Source organism: Alosa sapidissima, chromosome 8, assembly GCF_018492685.1.
Source record: "Alosa sapidissima isolate fAloSap1 chromosome 8, fAloSap1.pri, whole genome shotgun sequence".
In the NCBI taxonomy this organism is placed as follows: Eukaryota; Metazoa; Chordata; class Actinopteri; order Clupeiformes; family Clupeidae; genus Alosa; species Alosa sapidissima.
The window spans coordinates 34737553-34755974 of record NC_055964.1 but is presented as its reverse complement, the minus strand read 5'-3'; the positions used below and the strand labels follow the sequence as shown (position 1 = coordinate 34755974).

The 18422-nt window shown below is 39.5% G+C and overlaps 1 protein-coding gene across 9 annotated transcripts in view; it reads right to left on the bottom strand.

The window, feature by feature from the left end:
• LOC121715138 overlaps positions 1-18422 on the bottom strand; it is a 43947-nt gene that overhangs the window by 13471 nt on the left and 12054 nt on the right. For 5 of the 9 annotated variants that reach the window (XM_042100539.1, XM_042100545.1, XM_042100538.1 and 2 more), the window contains 12 exons: positions 15342-15509; positions 13454-13591; positions 10476-10621; positions 9983-10086; positions 8309-8498; positions 7641-7769; positions 7106-7249; positions 6392-6530; positions 5544-5694; positions 1569-1705; positions 318-426; positions 27-90 (listed from right to left, as the gene is read on the bottom strand). In XM_042100539.1, coding sequence (XP_041956473.1) covers positions 27-90; positions 318-426; positions 1569-1705; positions 5544-5694; positions 6392-6530; positions 7106-7249; positions 7641-7769; positions 8309-8498; positions 9983-10086; positions 10476-10621; positions 13454-13591; positions 15342-15509 — 1619 coding nt within the window. Of the gene's footprint in view, positions 1-26; positions 91-317; positions 427-1568; positions 1706-5543; positions 5695-6391; positions 6531-7105; positions 7250-7640; positions 7770-8308; positions 8499-9982; positions 10087-10475; positions 10622-13453; positions 13592-15251; positions 15285-15337; positions 15510-18422 lie in introns of those variants that run through there. The other 4 variants (XM_042100546.1, XM_042100541.1, XM_042100547.1 and 1 more) reach the window with 4 other exon arrangements.

Below are 18422 nucleotides of genomic sequence, written 5' to 3'. Positions count from 1 at the left end.
TATTCAAAGAATACAGAACAAAGTACCATGATTGCCTCTTTTGGGGTTCTAGTTGTCCTCACCGATAGGTCTGTCCTCACATCCCCGAGTCTGAAAATGTTATTAAAGGGTTTTTATGGAAATGGTTTAAGGCATTCACGTCTTGCATACAGTACAGGCTGTATTGGAGTAAATATTGAGTAAACGTTCATTTAAATTAAAGTTAAATATAAAATATTTAAATATATTTGATTGACTGAACAAATGATTCATGATTATATGGCACAAAACTACAACTACAACAGACAAAATTATGAAAAAAGAAATCTAATTCTTACTCTTTTGCCAATTTCTTTAACTTCACTGCCTCTTCTTTCCCAGTCAGACTGTTAAAAAGAAAAGCTACCGTGCCTCCCTTGGAGATCTGAGGATACACACCAAGGTTGTCTGTGTCGGGAAATGGAAGACATCAGGGATCAGTGCATGTTTCCCATTTATTATACAAAACTTTGAAACGTTTGAAGCACATTTTAAAAATGATGCTTTCAAAATAACACAAGTTGTTTTCATTTGTCAGCATACCATGTTAAGCAAACCAAAAGCATCTTAACCAATATCACTATTTGAAAAAGAATATTTGAATATTCCAATACTTCCTCTTAGCATACTAATGGCTGGTAAAAGATGACAAATACACATACCCAAAACTTTTGCACATCACCATGGTTACAAACAGATTTTCATTTCTTTAACATGAATAATTGGGAGCGGTTATTCTTGTTCTGAATTTTAAGGTACTATGTGTTAGCCTGGGTTTCCCTATGCTGCCATACACGTGCGATTTTATTCACGCTGCTAGGCAGCGTGGATTCCATGGACCAAATTCCATGGTGACCAAATTTTTACCTCAACGAAGGAACCAATCACAGAACGGAGGGGGGACAGCAAGACGATGACAACACACCGAAGCGGTTATGAGCTACGTACAGACTCATTTGATAGACAGTTATAGCGCCCTATAAACGGCTCTGGGCATTCGCAAACCACATATCGAATACGAGAAAATGAATGTGTAGTTCTCAGAGCCCATCTCAATGATGGGCTCTGGTCAGGCATTAGCCAGGCTAACTATGTGTAGGATTTTTAGTACATAATATTAAAAAAATCAAACCTAAACTAGAAATAGCAGCCTCACCCTCCCAACCCCCGGACATGGAGATCCTTTCAGTACACATCATTACTGTCCTTTCCTACAGAGTGCACACTCACACACACACAACACTATTGCAGCCAATCAGAGACAAGTGCCGTTAGTACGCACCCACGAACCCATGGAGTATTAAAAGTACTGTAGGGGTCTGTTTGTTTGGCTGTTAAGTTCACATATCAACTAACTTCTCCAGTACCACTAATCCATCCTTTAATACAGTGAAGATAAATCACCATTTATTCAGCTAATAACTTTCATCAGATTCTCCAGTACCACTAATCCAACCTTTAATACAGTGAAGATAAATCACCATTTATTCAGCTAATAACTTTCATCAGATTCTTGAGCTACAACGGAGGGGTCAGCAGGTTCAACTTACTCTCCGAGAGATACATCAAGCACGGCGCTTCCGCAAAACCATGCAATGGCTGCAGTGGAGGAATAATCTGCAAGTGTGCATATGCCACCAAATCCTCTTTCATCTGAGAAAACGACTTCTCTGGATGGACCCTGAAGCTGCAAAATAAACAGAAATGAGGTTTGTGCACTTGCAGAGAGACTCAGTCCACAGTCCCATGTGCGGGACAAAAACCTGCAAACGTTTTTTTTTAGGGAAAAGTCTGCACACTTCTTTTATTTTTCCTTTAAGATTTTCTTTTCTCATGGTTTGGCAAGAATTACGTTTCGACCTTGTTGGTCTTCCTCAGATTCACTGCAAACACAGGCATTGCACATGGTCTAAATCACCTGGCCTACAGGGGTGGAGCCAGCTCAGTGACTCATTAACTCTTGCAGGTATGGCAGGCAAGCTTGTGGCGTGACTAATGCCAAACAAATATGTAAGAAAAACATAAGAAAAAACATTACTAAAAAACATTAGTAAAACTTTATACAAGACAAAAACAGATATCTAGTATAGGCCTACACAAATGCAAATTTGAAAAAATAGAGTTCAATCATTCATTATTAGACTTTCTGTTCACAGTCTATAATACAGAAAAGGTCTGATATCAAATCTTTATTAAGCCCCCTTGGGGCCAAAGTTCCCAGGTAGTAGATCCAAAAAGCCTCTCTTTTTAAAAGCTGACTGTCTATGTTCCCTCCTCTTTGGCGGTTTTTGACCTGTTCCATCCCTATGAACCTCAGAGTTGAGGGTGGGTGTCTAAATTTGTTAAAATGAACAGCCAAGGGACTCTTTTCATCGTTGTTTCTGATGTTGCTTCTGTGTTCACTTATCTTCGTCTTCAGAGCCTGGTGTGTTTTTCCTACATATGCTTTCCCACAGGGACATTTGATCAAATATACCACTTTAGTAGTGCTACATGTGATTTTACCCTGATATAAAATTATATGGTGAGTGAAGGAGTGACATTTGTGTGTGAAACTGTCCTGTGCACAGCATCCACTTTTTAGCGCACGTGGAACACTTAATTATAAAAAAAATTACACGCACATGTTGTATGAAATTTGACTTGTGCTGCAATTAGTAAATCAATATACAATTAAGACAATAAAGAGACCAAAATGTGTTAATTTATGTTGCCTAACAAAGACTATACAACAGAAAACGTTCGTCTTCACACATAGATTTGCAATTGCAAACTCTACCGAAATTATTTGTAGCCTATGTGGTCGTCCTCACGTTATCTGTCATTGACTTGGGCTACAGCGTAAAACTTTATCAGGTGACCAGTCGGCTAAAAATGCTTAGTTGTTTGATGCTGTATGAGACATTTTACTGCACAACAAAATGATTACATGTTGGGCTTAGAGGGCAAACTGTACGATTTTACTTGATCTGTAAGACAATAAAGAGACCAAACAGTACGAGAAGGAGTTATAGTGGGCTACTGACTGTCATTACATGAATGCAGAATGGGCATTCATGTAATGACTTCCCGTTTCTTCTGTCACAAATGAATGTGTTAATACATGTTGCCTAACAAAACATATACAACAGAAAACGCTCTTCTTAACACATAAATTGGCAAAATCTACCGAAATTATGTGGTCGTCACGTTATCTGTCATTGATTTGGGCTACAGCGTAAAACTTTATCTAGCTTCATCTAACTAGTTTATCAGGTGACCAGTCGGCAAAAATGCTTGTTTGGTGCTGAATGAGACATTTTACTGCACAACAAAATTATTACATGTTGGGCTTAGAGGGCAAACTGTAAGATTTTGCTTGATCTGTATGTTACCTGGCTGATGGGGCACTGGAGAAGCAGCCTGTCAGCGACCATGCCTGCTATCTGAAGACCTTACTGAACTGCTATGGTGCTGCGCATCTGGCGTGCCCTGCGCGCGATCGCGCGAGTTCACGTGACAAAGGAAGAGAGCTAGGCTGGTCGGGTGTGCAAGGAGGTGGCTCATTTCGGGGCATTGTTTCAGTCGTTTTTAATGGCTCAGGTTTTCAAAAGATCATTTCAAAACCGACCTCAGTAAAATCTTAATAATATTAATAAAAAAAAAAATAAAAAAAACAAGTTTCAAAAGGGCATTTTCGTTGATAAAAGGCAAACTTCCTAGTGCTTTAGCACCACCTAGTGTCTATGTATGCACGCCTATGACCAACGCCAATCTCCCTTCTCCGCAGAACGCATTAAAAAATAAGAAGAAACGTGTCATGAATCGAAAAATAATCAGATTGTATAATCTTTACATATGTGATATGCCTCCGAATCAGAGCTAGGGAGCGGAGCTGAGCGGTGCAAATATCTTGCTTCTTGTTCTCAAGAATCAGTCAAATCGCGAACAGCCACAGCTCCGTTTAATTGTCAGGTGTGATGAAATGCGTTCATATTCCACTTTTTATGTCATAAACGTTGCAGGCCTATGGAAAGGTTTAGTGGTAGGGTTGTCCAATGATCAAGTTGTTGCTTCAATTTGTGTTTTAATTTATGCGACACACCAATGCTGGGTTCATCCGTTTGGCGCAAGTTTAAAATATTTAGCCGACTGTGTGATTTGTCATTTTCGTTCTTTTGGCAATTAATCCCGACTGATCCCTTTAGTTAACGTTGCCAAGCTTGTTTGTTGTTGCACTATCAGTGTTGCAGTCTTTTAAAATAAATGTTCTGAGTGAAATATATTGCCGTTGCTCTTAGTTCTTTGGGACCGGGGAGCTAAATTGACCTGACGCGAATTTGACCGGAGAAGCGGCCGAGTAAACAGCCACCTGCTCTCAGCACAGTGTTGACTTGCGCGCAAGACTGACAATAGACGGGCCTAGGCCCGTCCAGGCCCATCCGTGCCTACGCGTATGCTTTCTAAATTATTTAGCTAACTCCATCCCCATCAACGAACTTAGGCTATATGGCCAATATCTTTGAAATTTAACGGTCTTGGTTTCATTAGTGGGCCTCAGACTCGTGGTGTGAGCGGTATGGGAGCGGAACAGAGCGGCCACTCCGGCCTCTAAATTAAAAAGCGCTCCGCGCTCAAATTCCATCCATATTACACAAAACTATAAAATGATCTAAACTTCATTCACTCTCGGTGTATAGATCAGGACAGACTTGTGGAACAGGCTGCAGGTCAACAGTCTGACAGCCTGCATGAAGATAAGCATTAATGGTCCAATAGTAAAACAGTGCAATTACCCTTAAAGGGCCCTTGAAATGATCTTTTTAAAGCCAAGGAGGATGGCTTGTAACAATGCTAGTCAGCTTGTCAGCTCTGCCATAAGTAGTGACTGATCACATTTGCACATTTTGTTGTTTTGCACTTTCTTTTGCACTTGTTCTATAGTTTGTAATAGTCTTTGTTAAAATTGCACAAATTACACAAATATTTTGAAATATTTGTATACTGTTGTATAGTTTGTTTGGTGTTGTTACTTTGTTCTTTGTTAACTGTTATTTTGAGAAGCTGGTTATTTATTAAAAATTGTAGTGTTTAATAAATAATTGTTAAATATACAGAGTCTGTAGTGTATCGCACAAACAAGACGCCAACACCTACACCCCCCCACCGATGGCAACCGATACAAGAACCCCCCCTGCTCGGATGGCAACCGATACCAGACGCCCCCCCCCCCCCCCCCCACCCCCGAGACCTACGACCTACCACCTTGACTAACACATTTCCTGCGGGAAACCCTGTACATACAGTAGTCTCTGATGTTGCGTGGCCTAGCTCTTGTAGATGATCCTTGAGGGGCTGAAGGCTTTTTGAGCATGTAGGGTCTGACTGGATTATATGCCAGTGTTTCAGCACCACTCGTTGCATTTCCTGCAATGCACTGTGCCCCTTACTATTCACTGGGGCAGTATCTGCAGTCTTTACAAAATATAATATCTGCAAACTTTACAAAATAGTCACATGACTGTATCAATGATCAATCAACCTACTTGCTGCCAGGCACATGTGCATAGGAGAGCCACAGCGGGTAAGTCTTCATCATCGGTGGGATGCTGAGGATGATTTTTTCCATGAAAGTGTCTTTCTTGATTGACTTCCTCATATCTTCAAGTGTGCAATTGGGCATTTTTTCCCCATCTGCTAAGACATGCATGAGAGATTGATCTCATTAGAACACCAACCAAGTCTTGCAATGACTTGATCATATGAATGAGCATATGTAAATTCAGGCAAACTGGTTCCTATAGCTCTGATAGATATTCATTATATTATATTATATATTACAGCCGTGGCCCACTGGTTAGCACTCTGGACTTGTAACCGGAGGGTTGCCGGTTCGAGCCCCGACCAGTGGGCCGCGGCTGAAGTGCCCTTGAGCAAGGTACCTAACCCCTCACTGCTCCCCGAGCGCCGCCGTTGTAGCAGGCAGCTCACTGCGCCGGGATTAGTGTGTGCTTCACCTCACTGTGTGTTCACTGTGTGCTGTTTGTGTTTCACTAATTCACCGATTGGGTTAAATGCAGAGACCAAATTTCCCTCACGGGATCAAAAAAGTATATATACTTATACTTATAGTTATATAGGGATCAAAAGAGTATATATACTTATACTTATAGTTATATAGGGATCAAAAGAGTATATATACTTATACTTATACTTATATAGGGATCAAAAGAGTATATATACTATACTATATAGTATAGTATAGTATAGTATAGTATATACTAAACTACTATTGTTATTTAAGGCGTGATCTGAAGGGAATGTTTTGTTTGTTTTCCAAATCTGAAGCAAATAGTGAGCAGAGATTAAATTGGACTGAAGTTACAAATATTACCGTTTACTGCCCGCAGAACAGTAGATCGTTCACAAATGTCTGGAAGGTTTGCAATCCGCACAGGTTCAGAAAACCGTATCCTTGTGCTCAGACAACACAAGGACATTGGAGCAAAGTTCTCATGCTCTATGCTCTCCCTCTAGATGCAAATACAAGAACATCATTTAGTTAGCTAAATAGCAGTTTTCTGTGCAAGAAATCACACTAAATGACCCCTGAGTTTAAAATACACACAAATCCTGGGCGTCTGTAGTCTTGAGAGGGAAAACTCTGTGCTGATTCTATGGTTGTGACAGACATAGGGCCCTATCTTACACCTTGTTATCTTACAGCCAAAACAGTGATGAATTTTTCACCAAGCGCTGCGGTTCACAAGTTGGCAGCAAGTTTGGCTTGTTAGCTGGCCATAGTCCTGGGATGCCAATAGCGGAGATCACATGCGAGTGATGTCCACTGACACCCCGTATGGATAAGGGATAATTAGAGCTTAGAGCTGATAGTGAAATGGAGGAGCAGGGGAGGAGGTGGGAGGAGCAGGGGAGGAGCATGTGGATGATGTGGGAGGAGCATGGGAGAATGTGGGAGGAGCATGTGGGGGTGTGGGAGGGGCAGGGAAGAGGTGGGAGGGACTGGGAGGGTCAATCAACCCTATGGGCTCCTCCCGAACCTTGTTTAAAAAACATAATTTAATATTAATATAATCAAGTAGCCTACCTCAGACTGAGACAACAAGTAGCCCCAGCATTCAGGGGAGAATTCAAAAACTTCACCATCTTCAATGATCACATCACATGATTTGGACGAACGATTTGGTAATAGCTCTCTGAAAAGGATATAGAGCCCTTCCACAAGAGCAATCTAAAATGGATGGAGTATACAGTTTTAAAATCAATTAATCATACAATTTTAAACAGTAATTCAATAGCAGCAGCACTACATTGATCTAAACAAAGGTGTATTGAGCTGATCAGTGAATTGTGCACTTTCAGTTGCACTGGCAAATAACTACCGGTACACATCTTTTGACACTCTGGGGTAAACTGATGGCATTCCTGGTATAATCTGCCTCACCAGTCTGCTAAAATACCAGCATGTTAAATTTAACCAGGAAAATGAAGAGAAGAGCCACCTTTCAATAATACTTCATACCAATAACAAGCATTTAGCAATTATATTATTATATTAATAATAATATCTTGATACCCAATACAAAATATTGACAGAGAGTACTACTTAGTTATTTTATTACCTTCTGCACTTTGGTCCCTATTTCATTCCTGCATATCAGCTGATACAGAATCTGAGCCAGTGCATGACATCCAGTGAGCCTGCGGATATACGCCACCACATTCTGGAATCCTCCAACTTGTTTTATTCTCTGCCAACACAGGTGACATATGGCTTAACATGTTACCACTGAAATCAACATGTACTGTAGACTAAAACTGCTGCAAAACGGTACTAACGATGGAATATAAAGCAATACAGTACTAACGATGAATGAAATACTAACGATGGAATACAAGGCAATACAGTACTAACGATGGAATATGAAGCAATACAGTACTAACGATGGAATAAAATACTAATGATGGAATATGAAGCAATACAGTACTAACAATGGAATAAAATACTAACGATGGAATATAAAGCAATACGGTACTAACAATGGAATATAAAGCAATACAGTACTAACAATGAATAAAATACTAACGATGGAATACAAGGCAATACAGTACTAACGATGGAATAAAATACTAATGATGGAATATGAAGCAATAAAATACTAACGATGGAATATAAAGCAATACGGTACTAACAAAAGCCATACAGTACTAAGGATGGAATAAAATACTAACGGTAGAATAAAAAGCAATACAGTACTAACGATTAAATAAAAAGCAATACAGTACTAACGATGGAATATAAAGATGAAAAGAAGACACTCATGCCCTTCATAGTCTGCTGCACAGAGGGCTGGATGTCCGCCTTGAGAAACTGCTCAATATTCGGACACTCCTCACTAAGTGAAGAAAGGAAGAAATGCACCAAAGAGTCCTCATTTATCCCGATGTCTTCCAAGGTGTCATTACTCCATTGTAGATCCCTGTTGCAAACACATTGAGGTTGTCATCAGTCAAAAATTGTATTAATGCATCAATTAGAGATTGGACGTCAGCTACAAATCATAGCACATATGCCACTTCCATATATGTTTGGATGACGTAGCCATTGGTAGGCAACAGGAGGCAGAATGCAGGTCTGGATACAGGTCTGTGGTATTTACAGTTTTTTCTCAGTTGCGTTGGCACATTTCTCAGATCAGAAAGGTCATTTTCAAAACTGTTTGTTCAAACTCTATATCATCTTATCACTGCACATCATTGAAGCAGTTTCTCCCTATTTTGAATAAATTGCAACACCTTATGCATAATGTGTAACTTTGTAGTTTTTAAATAGAAAATAGTGCTGCCTTGTGCATTGTTCATTAGAAAATACGTACAGAGTAAACTGTTACATTGCTACAACACTAAACAGTTTGACTATCTTGACACAAACAATGGCATCATGACTTGTCATTTTGATGGCACTCACAGTTTTATTACTTATTATTACTTTCTTACTTATTATCATTCTTTTTACACCTGACGAAGACCTGAGTGGTCGAAATGTTGTGTATCACCCACCATTAAACTGGGAGCTTTAGACACAGTGTGCGGATATCTTTTCTTTGGTTTTACTCAGTATTTCTAGTATCCAGCACCTGTAGAATCAATATAGATGTGCGTACACCTCTACACTTCAACTCACCGTTTTATTGGCATAAATATTCTCCTTTGAGGCATAAACTAAGTAACCTGACTCTCGCCAGATGAATTTCGTTCCGCCTAGCTCCACTCATCCATCTGGGATCGATCCATTGGAGTGGTGCTTCAGAAGGCTGGGCCTTATCAAAAAATCCTTGCATAAGATTGGATAAGCCACTTGTCCGTCATCTATTGACGTGCTACTTCAACCACTCACATCGAAGCCAACCCGTGACGCTGAGAACAGTCTCACAGTCTCAGTCTCACAGTCGCTTCTACGCTACGTCACATCTATGAAACTCCCGCCCTGCGTCCTGATTGGCTCTACCATACAATCCCGTGCTGAAATCACTCTCAACGGAACCGATGGATGTGAGTGGAGCTAGGCGGAACGAGAGTCAGGTTATAAACTAAGCATTCTGAGCAAGATATTGTACACACTTTTGCAGGTTATCCTCTATATGGTGCAGTTTGCACTAACTGTTTTGAGAAATGCACTAACTGTTTTGAGAAATGCACTAACTGTTGTGCAAATGGGCATTATGATTGGAGGAATGGACCAAAGTGACTGAGAAAAGCTGTAACTGGAGGTATGGGGTGAGCGTGCGAACAGTGCAATGACTTGAACAAGATTATTCGTTTTTCTCAGTCGCTTTGGTGCATTTCTCGAATCAAACTGCAGAACTCCTCTTTGCCACACTGATGTGCCTGATGACTGATTTGACTTATGTCTCTGTGTGTGTGCAAATGTAAATATGAAGAATGAATATTTAAGGATACGAACCTTAACTGAAGCACATGTGATGGTATTCCACTTTCAAACGCCAGCCCTCTTTTCAGGTCAGCCAATGTATGGTCTTCCAGGTTTACTTTAACTTCATAATTACCCTGAATTATTAAAACATGTTATTGGACACTTGAAAAGACATACACATAAGACTATGCCCATGACAAAACACCTATTTGAAAGCTGCTATATGTAAGACCGACAACTAATGGACATTGCAGTCCAAAATCTAAACATTTCAGAGCATTAAGTAGGCTATTCTGGCAATCCAAAGGTTGAAATGCAGTAAATACAGTATGTCAAGTATATTACAAGGGCCAGTGTCCCTGGAGCAACTTGGGGTTAAGTGCCTTGCTCAACGGACAGGGAATTGAACTTTTCTTTTCAGGTTACTGCATGGTAGCCCAGGTCCTTAGCGTGTGCAAGTAGACTGGGGTTTCCTTTAACTCTGGATCACTCCTTTAAATTAAAGGTATTCAAGTCTGTATACCCTCAGCATGACGTGACAGCGCACCGTGTCCATCCCTGAGGGTTCTGTGACTGGCTGAGCTGGTTGCAGTGGTGGAAGATTCTCTTTAGGTGTGAATATGACATAGAGATGACTCTCTTTCTCTACGTGCCTGTCATGTAACGACCCTGTGGAAATTCAAAAAGACAGACATACCATGTTTGCTATACCATGTTGCTGCTCAGTACGATTATCACTGTTTGGTAATATCAGCCTGAAAAGGTAATAATCAAATAATTAAACAATAGGAACAAAAGCAGCTAATCAGGACCGTGGTAGACATGCTAAATGTTTTGTGTTTAATGTTTTGTGTGTTGTGCCACTGCTGACCAGGAACAAGGATAAGATCAGTGAAAATCAAAAGGAGGAAGAGGCATATTAAAATACTTGGGTGATTTTGGTTCAAAACTCTTCAAAGTTGTTTTACATTTTGTTCGCCAAGTAATTTCATTAGAACTGTAATTGGGTATTGTTATTTGATTATTTATCTTTACTCAATCAAAACAACACAACTGGAATTTTATTGATATTACCTGAAATGTACAATTAAATAACATGACTTTTGAAAATGGAAATACAGGGCCCTATTTTCGTGACGCAAAACCCGGCGGAAAGCGCATTATTATCCTGACGCTGTTTGAAGTCTGCTGTTTTTTGCTGTCTTTATAGTCATAGTTTTAAACAAGACTAAGACGAGATTGCGCCAGTGTCCTGAAACACTGACTAAAACTATATTAACATGCATTATTGTTGACGGAAAAAAAACGTAGATAAAAATCTCTCTTAATTTTCGTCTACAAAATGGGAAGACAGAATATCTAGCTGTTACTCTTTCAAATATTCCAAATGAGTTAATGCGCAGCAGCTTTCCTGTAGGCTAGGCTACGTGTTGTTGCTGCGACCCTGTGGCTGCAACACAAAACTACATGGAGCAAGAGCACCAGAGACTTCTGCCAGAGTTAGCAAGTTAACTACCTAAGTCTTATGCCACAACGTGACATACTCATAAGTTACAGCTTCTTTCATATGAATTAACCTCCCCCAGAATGTCCATACGAAAAATGTTCAGCAAGCAATGTCAACTATTTAACTAGTTACACTGATGATGCAAAGTTCACCTAGCAAGTAAGCTAATGAAGCTTATATGGAAAGTTTGGGGAATGTGTGGAGTTTGGGCGCATATCACCATCTAGCGTAACGGAGTAAAACATTCGTAATTAGGTCTACAAAAGGGGTTTTCTTTCGTCATGTAAATGAAGATAATGACAGTGGTCCAGTCAATTCCCCTAGCTGAGCTTTAGTAACTCCACTTAACTGTGCATGTAAACATACTGACTGACAAAAAGTCAGAATGTAATTATAACTGAAGCCCTGTTGACATAAAATATTGGGGGAAAATTGAGATATGTGAAACACTATTTGACTGAAATGGTAATCAGAAGTGGGAACAGGAACGAAACCGGAAACATTATTTTTTATGTTCTGGAACAGGAACACTTATTTAAAAATAATGGTAACCAGTTAATACCGGTTTTATTTCGTTCCTCAAAGTTTTCGTTGGCTGATTAACTAAAATGGTTAGCACTCTGGACTTGTAACCGGAGGGTTGCCGGTTCGAGCCCCGACCAGTGGGCCGCGGCTGAAGTGCCCTTGAGCAAGGCACCTAACCCCTCACTGCTCCCCGAGCGCCGCCGTTGTAGCAGGCAGCTCACTGCGCCGGGATTAGTGTGTGCTTCACCTCACTGTGTGTACACTGTGTGCTGTTTGTGTTTCACTAATTCACCGATTGGGTTAAATGCAGAGACCAAATTTCCCTTACGGGATCAAAAAAGTATATATGCTTATACTTATACTTATAAAAAAAAAAAGTAATTATTTTCCTGCGCACGTTACCATGACGGCTGAGGTTCATTTCCTATGTGACATCACATCAGACATTCGCTGACTGAATGGAGAGAGAGCGGTGGATTACAAAGTCTCCACTCCACATCTTAAATAAGAGGTAAATTACGATCCATCGTTAAGCCTAATGTCAGTCACAAATCTTTGTTTTTTTGTTGTTTGTTTAAAAATGCCAGGTTGGTATAGCCATTTTTTTAGTTTTTGCGAACTGTTAAATGTGAGCCACTGTTATTACAGGCTATAATTAGTAGGCTATGTTTGTTGATAAACAATAGGCCCTACCTGATGAAACAGGCCTAATTGCAAGTAGGCCTAAGCAAGACAAAACAAAAGACTTGTGTAGGCCTACTGGATGGCCTTTCCCCCTGACAGTTGGAATTTGTTGTTGCCCGAGTGGCATAACCACGTGTCTTAATAATGTTGTTACGTTTGTGTGGAAATTTTCTCTTTTAACAATAAACTACACATTTGAAATAATTGTAGGCCTATTTAATTATTATTATTATTAATAATATAATTATTATTATTTAATAATGTTTAATATTTAATAGTGTTGGAGACCACTGGTCTATGGCATCAGAGATCAGTTAGAACCAGTAGATGAGCTCTAGTTAAAGACTTAGGGAAATAAGACAAAAATCAAAGTGTTTGTGAGGTCTGGAATTTACTTTAATTTCCTTATTAGGGATGCACCGATTGGAAAAATTCTGGGTCAATATCAATAATCATAGGCGGCTCTGACTGCTCTGGAGCCCTAGGCCAGATTTTACTTTGGTGCAATTAACGAATCGTTTTGTGTAAAAATAGTTCCCTGTCATTTTGGGCGTCCTCTGTGGATGGAGCGCCCTTAGCATTTGCCTATACCCAGAGCCAGGCCTGTCAATATTGATCTGTATAATAACAATTTGTCCAACAACCATTGCCAATACCAATAACAGTATAATTATAATACTAATCATTTTCAGAACTAATGTTTTGGAATCAACGTGTTTACTATATTTACACTCTTGTTTTACACTAGCCAAATCAAGGTCTGCCTTGTAAAAATATGTACTTACATGTGTTGAAAAAGGGATCATCAGTGAGTGGCATTCCCTCGGCAGTGAAAAGGCAAACACCCATATTGTTACCTACACCCTCCTGATAACCAATTCGGAGCATAAGATCTTCCACAGTGTTTTGTGCTGGATCCAAGTCTTAAAACAAAAAAAGCCGAATTTAAAGTTATAGTCAATATGTTTTCAAAGAGAAAAACTGGATAACTTAAAGGACAATGCAAAATAAACCTAGGGGTTAATAACACATGTGTACCAAGTTCGACCTTTCTCTGGGATATGTTTTTGAATTTCCCCTTAGGGATCAATAAAGTATCTATCTATCTATCTATCTATCTGTTTTCATGCTAATGGAATGTGAGCAGTTTTATTGCAAACCACTAATTAGCTTATAACGCTAGTCTTAGAGGCACAGAGTAAAGTAAAAAGGGTAACACTTTACTTGACATTGTCGACATAAGAGTGACATGACACTGTCATAACTATGACATGACTCTGTCATAAATGTGCAATAAACGTTATAATCATGTCATAAACTTTTATGACTTCTTTCATTAAGTGTCATTCGGTTTTTGTGATGATATGTTGACATTGTTTGGGTTGTCTTGATTGTGACAACTTGACATTAATCAAAGTGACATTACCAGAAGCTGTCTTGGTCATGACAAGTTGACATTAAGTATGTTTGGAATGTCTTTGTAATGACAACTTGACATTAACCAGGATGACATTACCAGAAGATGTATTTGTCATAACAACTTGACATTAAATTTGTTAAGACAACTTGACATTAAACAAGATGACATTACCAGAGGATATCTGGTAATATTCCAGTTCCATCTCTACCGTTAACAAAGAATATACAAGTGTGATACAGGCAAAAAATTGAACGCATGATAAGGGGAAATTCAACCAAGCAGTGGAATAAATGCAATTAAATGCAATTAATTAACATTCTATAATCTTCTCATCAGCAGTTCTGATGTTATGAAGACAGATAAGTTTCTTACTAAAAGAACACGCTAATGGGGCTTTTTGGGAGTTTTGCCCAAGTAGCAGTGCTTTGCCAACATGATTATATAGCTCCAAATATATATCTGCTTAGAAAATTGCTGTTACATTTCACATTGTTAGTTGGTAAATACACAAGTGACAGCATGTAAATAAGAACATTTTAAAGTTGTTAGACCAGAGAAGCAAATTGAATCAAGGCACTTGACCTGATAATTTCTTTGTCCTGTGAAAATGTTTTGTGCTAATGGTGAAAATAAATGTAAGTAATATAGTAACCTCATTTTGAACCACATGGTTCAACCATTACCAAAGCAATTGGTGTTGCTTTAGTACAGACATTACAAAATGAATCAGAGAACTGTCCCCAATCCGTGACTGAAATTTCACAACCTTTGACATGGCTCTGGGGCTGCCATAGACTCCAATGCCAGAAGAGGCAGACAGCAGAGGAGGATGGAGAGGAAGGCAAAGCAGGAAAAAAAGTAGAAACAGAAACTGGCTATGATTAAGGTTATGGGAGAGCACAAACATACCCCTGAACTCTCTGCACTCAGGACACTTGGGGAATGAATAAACAGAAACTGGCTATGATTAAGGTTATGGGAGAGCACAAACATACCCCTGAACTCTCTGCACTCAGGACACTTGGGGAATGAATAAACAGAAACTGGCTATGATTAAGGTTATGGGAGAGCACAAACATACCCCTGAACTCTCTGCACTCAGGACACTTGGGGAATGAATAAACAGAAACTGGCTATGATTAAGGTTATGGGAGAGCACAAACATACCCCTTAACTCTCTGCACTCAGGACACTTGGGGAATGAATAAACAGAAACTGGCTATGATTAAGGTTATGGGAGAGCACAAACATACCCCTTAACTCTCTGCACTCAGGACACTTGGGGAATGAATAAAAGAGACTGAACCCGTCCACTGACTTCGTCATTTGCATTTCATGCATGAGATGGGTGGCACCTTTTCCGAGTCTTTTAATAGTGTCCAGCATGCTTTTAAACCGGTTCTTCTCCACTTGACTTAAACCTTGTAAAAAAAAACAACAACAACAAAACAGTATATATATACAGTTAAGAACAAAATTATTCTTACCCCTGGCAAATATTGATTTAATGTTGATTCAATATGTTTGTTCTGACTGAAAATGGCACTGCCAAAAGGTTGCAAGACAATGTGGTAGAAACATGGAATCAGAAAAAGAAGAGTTTTCAACTTTTTTAAAATTTTTGGGAAAAAATGGTGTGTCCAAAGCAGGCGCGCGGGAACCTATTTTTGACCAGGGGTGATGAATAACAAAAAAAATGGATGTCCGACGATTTCTCCCCTCCTGGACATGTTTCAGATTTTGACTGCTAAATACGTCATTTTAGTGCGGTGTGCGGGTGATAGAGAGAAGTTTTAGAAAAGTCCTGGGCAGCCACAAATTCCAATGTTCCGCGACAGCAATCCGAAGCCACCTTGCCCACCCTAACCCCACAGAATCGCACTTGACATCATTAGCCTATTTCAGTATAGCTAAGGAAAACAGGGCCCGAATGATCTTTTTGTCTTTAAGGCAGGGGTCTCAAACACCCGGCCCTCGACGTATGTCAAAATAATAATGTAATCCGGCCCTTGAGACTTTTTAATTGTGACAAACAACGATACTGATTAAAATAGACGATAGTTCGATAGACGATAGAGATAGTAAATCTCATTTGTACTCTGCTCCACTATGTGCTAGACATCCAGAGCTTCATTCAAACCCAAAATCGCTGCGCAAAGTTTTCAGGAAATACAGTACTTGTATTACACGCGAGAAACACAAAGACGTGCATTTGTAATGACGCGGAAGCGATGCAGGCCATAGTGTTGCATAAATTGAACCAGAAATTAAGCAGAAATAGGCCTACACCAAATGTTGAAAAACGTTTACGTGTGATGAAGTCTTAGGTAGGCTATGTTATTCACCTATTCTAAATCTGAAGGAGAATATCCTTTTGGAGATTATGATCGATCGTCTATTGAATGGAGGTGCGTCTGCGTGTACGACGGTGTCCACTAAGCATACCATGCTTATTTCGACCCTCTGCCCAACATAGCTTGGAGGTTGCAGTGGTAATCGTGATGATAGTGTCTGTAATGGACGTGGTACAGACAGCAGGGCTAGTAGAAATAGGGCTCTAAACTACAAAGTCACCCGCAATATGATGCGAACTTCTGGGTACTCAGATTACCCGCGATAGGAACTCATTTAACCAGAACACTTTATTGTAGGCCTTGTGGTTTAGAAACCATATACATCTTAGGTGTTTTCCTGTTAATTTGTTATGTGGGTAATATGAAAAAAGTAAAGTAAACCTGCTCAAATATGTTCATCCAGTATTTAAAGGTGCATAATTTGAGGTGCTTGCCATCCAGTGGCAAATTAGATGGGTAAACCCCCTTCATAAACTTTTGTTTTACTCAAAGATTTTTACATTTACAGTAGGACTTTATCTCTGACCACTTTCAAGCCATGGCCTTTTGAAATTTTGATATAAAAATCCAATGGTGTTGCTTTCTTAACCCTGACGCCTATAGTTTGCCAGGTTTAAAAAAAGTTATTAGAGGAAAATATTTTTATTTGGTGTGAAACACACACATACCTGTTTTTATGCTTTTCATTTGTTTTATAATTTGTATTAATATTTATTTTATCATTATTTTATTTATAAGCTAAGGTTGCTAGCACAGGTGTCTAAAACTAGATAAAAACACTTGCACTTTTTGTTTGCAGTTTTGTGTGGTATTTGAAAAAAAGAACATTGCATTTTCAGAAATAGCCGGCCCTCCAATCAGATGACGTTGGCAGAATTGGCCCCCGGCTCATTTGAGTTTGAGGCCCCTGCTTTAAGGGGGTCTCTCTATCTCATAAAAAGTTGGCACACCCCGCGCATAGCCTAACAAGGCGATACAATTACAGTAAATAGCCTAGGCGCGAGTGGCGCTTTTGCACAGTAGCCTATATGCGCACGATAGGCCTAGACACACGCACACAATAGACAGAGATTTTTCATAGAAATTGATTCCTTTTAATTCATTTCAACATATTATTGATTGTAATATTCCATATTTAATTTTAATTTCACAATACAAAGATAGACTAAATTTTACTCTGAGTGCCATTCTCAATTTCACAAGGTAGGCTAACTCATTTGAAGCAGACCACCGTCTCAGATAGGCTATCCTCAGTGTCAAACACAATAATGCATGTAGTATAACTTATACACAGGGAAAAAGCACTAACTGGCAGAAAATAATAAAGCCATTGCAGCCAAACTATGTTCTAGTATATAGGCTAATGTGCACATAGTAACAACACCTGGGCGTTCAGTCGTCTCGTGTGTTGTTACTGTGGGAATAAATATGAGATGTTGTCGGGTAGCCATTGAATAGGCTATTCTGCCATCAGAGATTGTTAACAGGTGTTTCAAAATATCTGGGAACTTTCCGGAGCTCTGAATGACAGAGGATAGCTACAGATCAGTTCACAGAATCATTGAAGTAAGCTGCATTATGGGCCATAATTTATGGCTTGTTAATCAAAATAGAAGAGGTAAGGCGCAAGTTCAACAGCAAACAGGACTTTTCCGCACGTATCAACCCATGTAGGCTAGCCCAATGAACGCCTATGTAAATGCACAAAACATTCTCATCAAAGCAGGGTAACTTCTTCAGACTTCAGACGAGTGCTGTCAAATCGATCGTATGCGGTTTGCCCATAGTCTAGTGGTGTGGTGGTCATCATGCTGCTTTCAAGAGCGTAGGGTAGGTCTACGTCCCGTAGTAGCCTATATTTTAATTTCACGTCTGTAATGGTAAGAGATCGCACAGGGATAGATAATGAGCGTTGTTTAAGATTAAATTACAATGCCAGACACCTTCAGATATCAGAGACCCCCTCAGATTTTTGACTTT